This window comes from Thermobia domestica, chromosome 13 (genome assembly GCF_964235325.1).
Source record: "Thermobia domestica chromosome 13, izTheDome1.hap1.1, whole genome shotgun sequence".
Lineage (NCBI taxonomy): Eukaryota > Metazoa > Arthropoda > Insecta > Zygentoma > Lepismatidae > Thermobia > Thermobia domestica.
Genome location: NC_137466.1, coordinates 95793814 through 95805885, shown reverse-complemented (window position 1 = coordinate 95805885; position 12072 = coordinate 95793814). Strand labels below are relative to the sequence as shown.

General features: G+C 36.4%; 1 protein-coding gene across 1 annotated transcript in view; it reads right to left on the bottom strand.

Annotated features, from left to right (window-relative positions):
* Positions 1–12072, bottom strand: part of LOC145668361 (carcinine transporter-like) — a 103409-nt gene that overhangs the window by 14839 nt on the left and 76498 nt on the right. The window contains exons 6-8 of the mRNA XM_081736132.1: positions 6415–6586; positions 3360–3486; positions 2761–2870 (exon numbers count right to left, since the gene is read on the bottom strand). Coding sequence (XP_081592258.1) covers positions 2761–2870; positions 3360–3486; positions 6415–6586 — 409 coding nt within the window. The remainder of the gene's footprint in view (positions 1–2760; positions 2871–3359; positions 3487–6414; positions 6587–12072) is intronic.

The window sequence follows — 12072 nt, the reverse complement described above, 5'->3', positions numbered from 1 at the left end:
TGAATTTAGATTTTGAATGGTATCTGAGCTCCACGAACCCTCACGGAACTAATGAAATCACAGCGTCACTGAATATTCTCAATTGTTGAAAAAGTGTAACTAAATAATGTGAGTCTGAATTATGACATTACTTACAGGTTGTGTTCACCGCAATAACATCTAACGTGTATGTGGTCATTATTGTAGGACAGCTTGAAGCGGGAATAGTCTGAAAACAGTACCGTTTGCCATTCAACGCGCTAGCAATGGTGTCCACGAGGCCATGGTATCAAGAGACTTTTGTGGTTGTAGGTCAATGGAAGCCAATGTAAAGGCATACTTGCTGACAGCTCAGCGTTTAGCAGACACCGTAAAATCATGGTCACAGCAAGCTTTTTTACTGTACTCCAGCGTCGAGCTAATATTATAGATGACATTGTATCTCCATACGGATATCTTTCATCCTGTGCTGTGGTCACATTCTGTGTTCACTGTCAGATTGTGACCTGCGCCCCACGACACAAGAATCCGCCTTACCCTAAGTCAATCACGTGGCCTCGTTGGAACATAGTTATTTGTTTATATTGTATACGACGTGGTACAATGATACTAACCCTCTACATTTCAATTTCTATATTTTAGTTTAACGCTCCACGATTATGCATCAAGGCTAATGCAGACGTTAATGATGTTAATGAACGAAATAGTGAAATGAAGAAAATGGGAGAACTCGCGTACAAAGTGTTTCTCCATCACAAAGCCCACTCAAGAGCTAGGATCGAACCAGAGACTTCATTCGCCAGAAGAGAGTGATCTATCACTGAGCCACCTTGCTCTCCATTTTTTGTTCATTTTTCCACGCTCCACTTCCTGAGCTGGATGAACTGCCTTCTTGCGGTACTAGAGCAGCACCGAACCGATGGCTCTGCAAGCACTACGCATGCGACATCTTGCTGAAAATATAATCGTGTGTATTCTGCTCGTAGAAATCTGTAAATTTGGTCACATTTTCGCGGGGGCGTACCCCCTTGAGGGTCCACCGGGTCTGAACCCCCCCCCCCCCTGCCAAAACTTCGTAGCTCGATTAACATTTATGCACTTTCTTAATAAACTATACTTGTTTAACAGAGAAATGACTGATGTAGCCTAAAGATTTGATTTTACGTCCCATCCTTACTCTTTCTTTTCTTATAAAAATAATCTAGTTCTATCAGATTTTCTGAGAATATAGAGGGCAGTAATTAACAATTGCTTATTGTCTTTTTGGATGCAGAATAACACCGGTTTCGTACCACATAAACGTATTGAATATCCCGAAATGCATTGGATCCTCCTGACAAAAATTTCTGGGTGTGCCCCTGTATTCCCGTCATTCCTTCTCGGTATTGCAATTCTCGAAAACAGCAGTGTATTTTAAGTGATATCTAAAGCACATCTTTCAATGGCCTCTTCTCATTTCTATCAAAATAGAACACTTTTAAACGCCATAATTACATATTCAGTCTGATTTAGTTCAACAATAGTTTAAATAGGCCGATTTTCAATTAATTTATCTCGTTACCGAAAACAAAACGAAAAAAAAAAGGAACAAGATACAGTGAGCCAAATGGGACCTATTCGCATTAAACCCAAAATTGATTAAACTATATTTTGGTGCACTTCGTGAGGGCCTGCAGAGATCGTGATCCAACTTTAAAACTTAAGTGGCTGCGGAATGTGGTACAATGACTCTTACACTGTACATTTTATTGAGACACGAAAAAGATTGCACATTGAGCTTCACGTTTTCCCAGATGTATTTCACTCTAATACAGCCTGATTTTAAAGTTGTGAGTCCAAAAATAACCAATTTAGCTACAGTCGCGTAATCTATGTTGAAGCATCTATTCTAGAGATTTTGTTTTAAGTTTATCACAGGTCAGTGATGATTTCAGAAGATTTCCTTCGGAGGAAATTTCAATACGCTGGGAGTGAAAAGTGGTATTACGAAAATACTGGTAATCCACATTAAGCACGATAGAATATGTGATCCTGGGGAAAATTTCGTGGCCCGGGGTGTGAAAGATTTCCCTTCCCCGGACCACCTCCTGAAATCATCACTACCACAAGTTTACCGTATTTCACTTCCAAACGAAAAGGGGGAACTTTTCTAAAAATTTCAACGTAAAAATTTCTAATAGTCCCCCATCTTCTCATCTCACCCTCCTTCAATCTTTTTCAATTTCAAACTTACATTATGGGAGTAAATTAGATTCGATTTGTTTGGTTAGAGGTTGAAATGTTGTCCAAACCTAAGCTACAACAGACGTGAGCTTACATCTTAAAGCAAAATCTAAATTTCATACACTCCAACTGGCGATCACACTCGGTCTCCCGCATCTTGTATACAGTTTCGATTTTATGTTAAACCATGGATTCAAATCTCATACAGCCTTAAAGTTAGAAAAGATTAGTTTAGATTAATCAACCAACCAACCCACTAAACCTGCCTAAACTCTTCTTGTTCCCTCAATTGTACCTTTGTCCTCTAAACTCTTCTTTTACCCTAGACTTCACAGCATCTTTGTCTCTCAATTCTTCTTTTACCCACAACCTCATATTACATTTGTATCCTCAATTCACACCTACAATCTCATATTACCCCTATTCCCTCTCATCCTCTCCTCTCGTCTATTTTCTCTTCTTACTCTCATCCTTATAGTATATTTCGCCCCTTAAATCTTGTGTTGTATTTTGTCAATAAAAAGAACTGGATAAATATTTCTGCATTAAGTATCTTACCAAAATATGACCATGAGGATGGTCCGTTTCCTTAAAACTGGAGTTCTGAAGAGATCGAGGGTCGTTTTCTTGCTTGTTCTACTTTCTTCTTCGTATCGATTGGCCAAATCCTTAAACAAAATTTATCATTGTTGTAATTTAGCTGTATTCAAAGCAGTGAATAAAAGATAATTACAAGAAATAAGGAATCCAATATGAGTACAATGAAAACTGAGGTATACAATTCTGGATTATAGGATACCAAACTTTCGCAGTACTCTTCGGAAGATGGTACGTTTTCTCTTTTAAATGAATTTACAAATATTTGAATTACATATGTGAGTTTTTGTTGTGTTTTCATGTTTTCAAATTGAGCTATTGTTCCTTCATAGGTTTAGGCATTTCGAATTAGTCTAAAGAAGTAGCTGAAATCATATTTGGAAAATAACTGCAACCTTAAACTGTATTAGATATCTACTGAGTATGTTAAGTTTATGATGTGAAACAGTGACCATATAATACAGAAAGAGAATTTTTTATAAGTGCTTTACAAATTTGTTGTTATATGTAATAATTAAAATCTTAATTACACTTTCTATATCAAGAAAAATACTACATACCTTCAGTTCTCCAAACACAGGTTCGTCGATTTTTCTCCCATTGCTTTTGGCCATTTTTACCAAGATGTCTCGAGTTCTTTCGTATTTGCCTCGAGAAAGTAACCATCTACTTGACTCTGGGACAACACTGAAAGCAAAAATCGAGTATTATAGCATTCATATATTGTTCAGTGTATTGCGCTTATACATAGATCTAATGATTATGTTTATATTTTGATGTACAGGCCTTTTATTCAGCAGGAAGTTGCTGCTTTGTTTTATTTATTTATTTATTTACAAAAACAATGTGAAAATTATATGATAATAATGATTTGTTCAAATAAACTGCTCAGGAAAGAAGAACCACAGAACAATACTTGTGTTATTGATACGAGCAAATTGAGTTCGTTTACATATTTGGTTTGGTCAAACGTTTTCTATACATACACTAAAAATAGCAAAGAGTATACACATACAATGTCAAACATTTTCTTTATATTTTTTAAATAAATCTTATTTATAATACAAAGCATTTATTTTGTGAGTAACGTTAATTCCTATATTTGGGCATCTTTCTACACAGAGAATCGTATATTCCAGAGCCTAACCGAATAAAGTAGAAATCGCTATAAAGAAATTAAAGAAACACAAATCTTCGAGGGTAAACGAAATCTCGTCTGATTGTGAGTTAATTTTAGCTGGAGTGGAAAAATTGGGGAACAAGAAGAATTCCCAGAAGACTGGAAGAACCAATCATTGTTCCAATTCATAAATAAGACGACAAAACTGATTGTAATAATTATCGATGCTTTTCTCTTCTGTCAACATCCTATAAAATCATCTCAAGCATTTTATTAGCAAGGTTGATCCCATACGCGGATGAAATTATTGGAGATTATCAGGGTGGATTTAGACGAAACCGATCAACAATCGGCCAAATATTTACCATTCGACGAGCTTCTTCGTAGCTAAGCGGTTAGCATACGCGCCTTTGGCGTGGGAGACCCGGGGTCGATTCCTGGCGGGAGCTCATGTGGTTCGGATTCATGTGGTTAATCAGTAGGTCCGGTCTCATATAAACTCAAAAATCAAATCAAATCAAATTTACCATTCGACAAATTCTCGAAAAGAAACAGGAATACAATACCCCGGTACATCAACTATTTATTGATTTTAGAAAGGCTTACGACTCGGTTAGGAGAGAAATATGTACAACATTCTTACAGAATTTGTAATACCAAAAAAGCTCATTAGATTAATTAAGGTATGTTTAAATGAATCCCAAAGTAAAGTCCGGATAAGGAATTTCTTGTCCACGAGCTTTCATGTCTCGAGAATAACATGAAACAAGGAGGTGCGTTGTCACCATTATTATTCAACCTTGTCCTGGAGTATGCTATAAGAAAAATCAAAGATAGCAACCAGGGCCTAGAGCTCAATGATATTCGCCAGGTTATGGCATATGCTGATGCTGCAAATTTAATAGGGGATAATAGGAGAACAATGGAAAGAAATGCAGTGTCTTATTAAACTCCTGCAGGGACGTAGGTTTAGAGGTAAATGCAGAGAAAACTAAATACATGGAAGTTCGTCGGGAACGTAATACTGCACATTATGGATGCATTAAAATATCAAATAATACTTTCGATAAACTGGATACCTTCAAATATATGGGATCAAGATTAACAGACCAAAACCATATTCACAAGGAAATTAAATCTCGACTAAAAGCGGGGAATTCGCATTATTATTCACTTCAAAATCTCTTGTCGTCGAGAATTCTGTCCAAGGATTTCAAGCTTAAAACATATAAAACAATAATCATGCCTGTTGTTCTATATGGTTGCGAAATATGGTCACTTACACTGAGGAAAGAACGTCTGAAAGTATTTGAGAACAAGATCCTGAGATGAATATTTGGACCCAAGAGAAACGGGAATGGCGGCAACTTCATAACGAGGAACTACATAATTTATTTCGTTTACCGAACATTGTTAGGTCATCAAATCTAGGAGGGTCAGGTGGTCAGGTCATGTAACCAGAATGGAAGAAAATAGGAACGCTTTCAAAGTTTTAACTGGAATTTCGATCGGGAAACGAACATTAGAAAGACCTAGGCGCAGATGGGAGGACTTACTAAGATGGACCTAGCAGAAATAGATATACTAAGTAGAAACTGGATCAAGTTGGCTAAGGACAGAAGTCAGTGGAGAACTTTTGTGAATGCGGCATTGAACCTTCGGGTTCCATAAGCCAAAGAGTTAGTTAGTTAGTTAGCCAGCAACGCCAATTCAGATTTTACTTAGAGACATGATCCCCCTTCGATGCAAATAAAATACGTAGATATAATATTATTTTATTGATTAAAATGTATATAATTCTCAAACTCAGTGGGAAGGCAATTGTCCCCCTGGAACCCAAAATAACGCCCCATAGTTAAGCTAATAGATATTGCTATTGGCGTTGCCTGCCAGCTTGATCCCAACTGATCCCGCTAGCGTGTAGACAATCTGCAGATTTAAAACTGTTGTAACGGTTTAATTGCAACATACACTATATTAATTCAATGTAATTATTTGAAAATGGATAATGATGATGATACTGAACATGAACGTGCTTTACTATTTATTATTAAGACACGCAAAGGATTAGAGCTTTCAATTAAACTCGGTTATAACCTTTAGTGTACAGTACAAACAGGCGAAGACTTTAGTATTTGCTAGTATTCATCCACACCATAGTCGAAAGAATGAGCCATCGCAGAATAACTTCTTTTTCAGGTGGAACAAATGTCCTTATAAACCCTACGATTATTCTCTAAAATATCAACTTCATCATCTGCTTTACAAATCTATAGCAAGACAACTTCTCGTTGTGGATGCTCATGATAGCAAATCAATAAGTAATAAGTTTTGATTCTTATATTATATATATATATATTTCTAGATTTAACATATATGATAAGTTGATTGAATTCGAAATTATTTAAATTACATTGATTGCACAAATGGTATTTTAAAAAGTACAAATGCTGGAATAGACTAATACTTCTTAAGTTAATTGCTAATATACTTACAATGGAGCAAATACAACAACGGCCATTGGGATTGATATTACAATACAGAATGTCTTCCAATTCCAGAGAGCGTAAGCAATCCATGGCATTGCAACGAGTCCCATAGTAAGGAAGACCACAAAGGGCAAATTGGCTACCAACGCCCTGTTTTCTGAATTCACGTACTCCAGAACTGAAATTGAAATTTAACTGTTACTCGTCTTAAGTAAATGGCCACTACTTCAAATAATATAACATTGTTTTGCACATATACGGCTACAAGTGTAAGCTATAGAAACACTGTATTTTCAACAGCATTTTTTGTACTTGTAAGCCTGTGTTCAATATTCGATATGCATACTTGCCTCTCATATAAAACTAAGTAGTGTTTCGAAATCCATTCGAAACAATAGGTTCCATCAGTAATTTTACTGCACATGCAAAAACATATAAATTGTAAAAATAAGGTTTTGAAATCAGTTTGCTGAGGTATCTATAACATTTCTGTCTCTCTCAACTCTTGTTTCTACAGACTCTCCCCGCTAGTGGCTAGGCATTTGGTACAGATAGTCCCGAGTTCGATTCCCAGTGGAAGGACATTCAACGTATTTCGGTGGTTCGGATCCTACCTTAAACTGTTAAATCGGTGTTTCATATAGCCTCAGTGCTGAGAAAGGACGCTAAATTTCAATAAACAAACTTGTTTCTGTAATGCGAGGACAGGAAGTAAAGTTTTGCATTAAAAAGCATACTCAAGGCTATATTCCGGCAGATTTGCATGATATATGTTCTTTACGTAAAATGAAGCATGCATACTACCGCTGAAACTTGTTCTTTAAATGATATTTAATATCGAATTCTGAAGTACATAGGTGGAATTTGTTTCTAGGAGTCATACAAATTAATTCTATAATGAAATCATACTATGAATTGGAATAATCAATTTAAAAAAAATTGTGCGGGAGCTCATGTGGTTCAGATTCCAAGTTAACCAGTAGGTCCCGTCTCATATAGCCTTGCTGCTGAAAGGGACGTTAAACTCAAAATTAACTCAACTCAACTCTTTTTTAATTCAATAATGAGTCATGTTATAATATAGAGTTATTAAAAATATATTTATTTATGATACATGAACATCATTATTACAGATCAATTTTTAAAAAGTCTTGTTCGGGCGAAGCTCACTCCATTAATTAACGATCTTCTTTGAATTAAAGGAAATAAAATCAAATGAATCTAATAACTGTAGTATCATTTATCAGGTATTTATTTATGAAATGAACAAAATTATTAGATACATTTATTAAGCCAGTTGAATGAATTTTTCTTTCCACAGGATTGTTGTAATAGTGGTCCTAATCAACATACTAAAAATCCTGAATGATCTGCCTTATGCTAACTCCACCATCTTGGAAAATGGCGGACGATCACACATATTCTTTTAGTTTTCGGCTGATTTCTCAAAAACGATTAATTTTAGAAAGAAAATGAACAAGACTAATTTGAAAGAGCAGAAACTTTCCTATTAGATGAAACTTTTACATTTCTCGCAAAAGGTAGAGTCTAATTGTTCTCTAAACAATATGGCCACTTTTCGGATCAAATTATAAATTTGCTAAAAAAAATGTCACTTTTGCAGGATTATTGAAATGTTTTTGGGATTAATTGATCATTATTCAACTTTTAAACTAAAGTCCATATTTTTAGAGATCCGAAGGACCATCGTGAGGTCAAAATCTACATTATCATAAGCGATCATTGAATCTACTCAAAGTATACCAATAAAGTATTTTCACAGGGATATAGACGAGGGCTTACGAGCAATGGTCGTACAAGATCTACATGCTTTTCATCCAACTGAATTAGATAATCCGATGACTCTTTGTAGTGATGTGCTTTCAATGTGTGGTAAGTGGCTGCCATCTTTAGATAACTGAACATATACCTTATGAAGTTACCTAAGTCCAATTTCTGACATTTGTGCACATGCCAACAAGCAATTACGACTTCATAAACAGTGTTCTTCACTACGCTTCTAAAGTGTCCAAGAAACAAAGCAGAAACATTGTTTTGTGACGTCCGATCAGTCACTATAGGTAAAAGTATGCGATATCGTAGCTTGTTCTTCAGATTTATCTAACATCACGATGCAACTTGGACGTTTCCATATGTTAATTAATGTCTTTCATGAGCGCTATCGGACACATCATGTTAGGAATAGGTTTAAAGGAATTATGGACCACTGTTTATACTACAAATTCTATTGATAAAATGATGTCTGGTCACCACTACGCAAAGGCTGTTCGAGCTCATTTGTTAATGCAAAGAGCATTGGCACATATTTTGCTGAACAGCATAGACATTCCCGATGAGATGAAAGTAGAAATATCAAACACCGCCAAAGAAGCTATCAGTGGATTAGGTACTTACGAATCCATTAATGGCTCTGCAGAAGTTAAGGATCTTTTAAACAAATTTTATGATTGCCTTACATCAACAGCTGAAAAAAGACCAACTGCGAAACTTTGGATACAATACTCCCATATGGTGACTATTCCAAAGAACTTCATAAAGGCAGAAAGGATTAGTAATTGGGAGCTACATTTGATAGTGTGAAACAAATGATGCCATTCTAAAACGCTGCTGGCCACTTAACATATGCCAAATCTTGTCAAATGTACTTTCAACATATGAGCATACGATACATTTAACTTCTTCATACGAAGTTAACTGAAGTGGAGATGGAAGCATTCATGAGAAGTTTTGCAGTCAGAAGAACAGACAAATTGTACGCTGGGCTATGGACTTATATGACTATTGAACAGATGCTTATGAGAACCATGAAAACAATTGGAGATATCAGTCGAGGAAGAGAAGTGTCAGAAAGTGTTGTGCCCAAGTGGATACAAGGAGCGCTCTCAGACGGCTGAAAGCTTTCAGGAAGTTTGCAATGTAAGGCCAGTCACAGTGAGCCAACATGTTGATCTCGAAAAAAACAAGAATGGGAAAACTACGATCAAGATACGAAGATATTTGTGAGCTGGCTTGAAATACACTGCCCGTTTGCAATGAATTATTATCCTTATCGATAGGTGTCAGTGCAGATAGTACCTTCGGCTGTGGGTACCTTCGTAAAGCCAGGAAGAGGAAAGGTACCCACTGAAACGTACTCTGTCACGCAACTGAAGGAGAAGTACTCTAACCTCAAAGAACACTTCCTATTCGTTCATGCTGTAAGTGGTTCTGATTCTGACACGACTTCAGCCTTCTTTTACAAGGGAAATACCAAGAAAATTGCACTACTTAACAAGTTAGAAGACATTCGAGATGCGGTAAGTATCTTCAATAATCCTGATGATGCTACCAAGAATGGGATTTGTGAACAGGAGAAATGTTTGTCGTTGGATTACACGGAGCTGACAAATCAGATAAATGTCTTGATGACTTCAGGTATTTATACCAGACAAATTGCAAAAAGGAAAATCGATGTGAAGTTGGATAGTCTTCCTCCGACTTCAGATGCAGCCTCCATGCACATGTTGAGGGTTTTCCATCAAGTGCAGTTATGGAGAAGGAAACAACTTGATCCAGAAGAATGGGGATGGAAAGTTCATGGAAACATTATTCTACCTATCCCAATGACTCAACCACTGGCATCTGACGAATTAATGAAACTAATTTCATGCCCCTGTACAAACTGTGAAGATTGTTTATGCAAAAAGAAAAAAAAAGCACGTATGATACGCTCTCATCTTTTCGCTTACTGCAGCGGCATGAGATGTAGTAATCAACCTGCAATAGAAATAATGGTTCAGTTAATTTTCTTTCTAAAGTTAGCCATTTTTGAGAAATTAGCCAGAAACCGAATGAATGTGCATGATCGTCCGCCATTTTTTCAAGATGGCGGCGTCAGAACAAGTCGCCCATTCAGGACTTTTCGTATGTTGATGAGGACCACAATTCTAACAATCTTGTGAAGAGAACATTTTATTACTTACAAGCAAGGAAGAAAATCACAAATATATCTCGAGGGTCTCGTTGTTCTGACCACACACCACCTCACCCACAAATGGCGTGTAGATGGTGACAGAATGTTTACCTTTTGAGAGAAATGTAGAAGCTGTATCTAATAAGAAATTTTCTGCTCTTTCAAATTGGTCTAGTTCATTTTCTTTCTAAAATTAACCATTTTTGAGAAATTAAAGAAAAAACTGAATGAAGATTTAAGGCGTTGGATGGCGAAGTGGCGTAATTCATTTTTTAAAAATGAGATTAAGTCATTTCCGTGAACTTGAAACCTTAACCTGTGAATGGCACAGTCGCGTATCTCAGAGTTAAAAGACCAGGCCATAGGCGAAAAGATGGCAGCACGAAGAACCGATTTTGTCCGCTTTTTCTATTTCGATTTTAATAAAAGTCTCAACATCTTACAATGTCTCAAAACTGCCACTTTGCCATCCAATGCCTCATTTGTGATCGTCCGCCATTTTCCAAGATGGTGAAGTTAACACAAGGCGGATCATTCAGGACTTTTAGTATGTTGATTAGGACCACTACTACAACAATCCTGTGAAGAGAAAAATTCATTACCAATTATGTCCATGAGAGGTACCTATTCGACTGGTCTATATGATGTAATTGTCCGGAAACTACTAACCTTCTCCAATAAACAATTTAGTTTGAAATTTTTCGACAGAATTAAATTTTGAGATATAGGGACATTAGTGGAAGATTTATTTACGAAATACAAAGTAACTTAAGCGGCTTTCAAGAAAAATGACCAGTCAAATCTATCTCACCAGTGAACTACTCTTTCTAAATACTTCTGACAAACATGAATATCTATACCATCTTATAGGGTTACTAATGAACCATTCATTGGATGGATGGGTGAATTAGAGTTTAGCGTTCCTTGCAGCAGCGAGGATACACGAGGTGTAGATCTACAGCTTTAACGTGGAATCCGAATCACATGAGCTCCCGCCGGGAATCGAACCCGGATCTCCTGCGCCAAAGACGCGTACGCTAAGTAAGCTGTATAGCCACAAGGGAACTCGAACAATTCATTAATGAACAAAGTTGTTACAGCTGTTTGAAAAAGAGGTGTCCAAACAAAACTTCGTTTCCCTTGTTATGGTAGCCTGTACATTCTAACGCCGCTCTACTTAGTGAGTTCATCGAACACCTGTTCACACTGTTCTTTCTAGCAATAGTCATTACAAATATTTATTTAAAATATTATATTGTAAACTGGAGACGTTGTCAGCGCAATTACTATAACTACCATTCACAATGAGTATGTGATATCATGTCCGTATTTAGGTATTTTAAGCGGGCCCAAGAAAAAATTTCGCCCATCCCCCATTATTTCTTTGTATTCAGTTATATGTAAGCAAAACCAAGACAAAACATTATAGTAGTAATATTAAACAATAAACTATTGAAATATAACTTCTCTACGGTCAAACTATTACAGGATACCAATAATAAAATTAATGACATGAATAATAACATACCCTCTGAAAATCTGCTACCCTGGGCTCTTGTAGCCCATGCCTGGGTATCATCATGAATTGAGGATATCGGTAAAGTATGAAGGAGGGAAGGAACAAGAATCTTCGCCAATATAAGTAGTTTCACGTTTTTAATTAGTATATTGGTATAATATTTATAAACTCA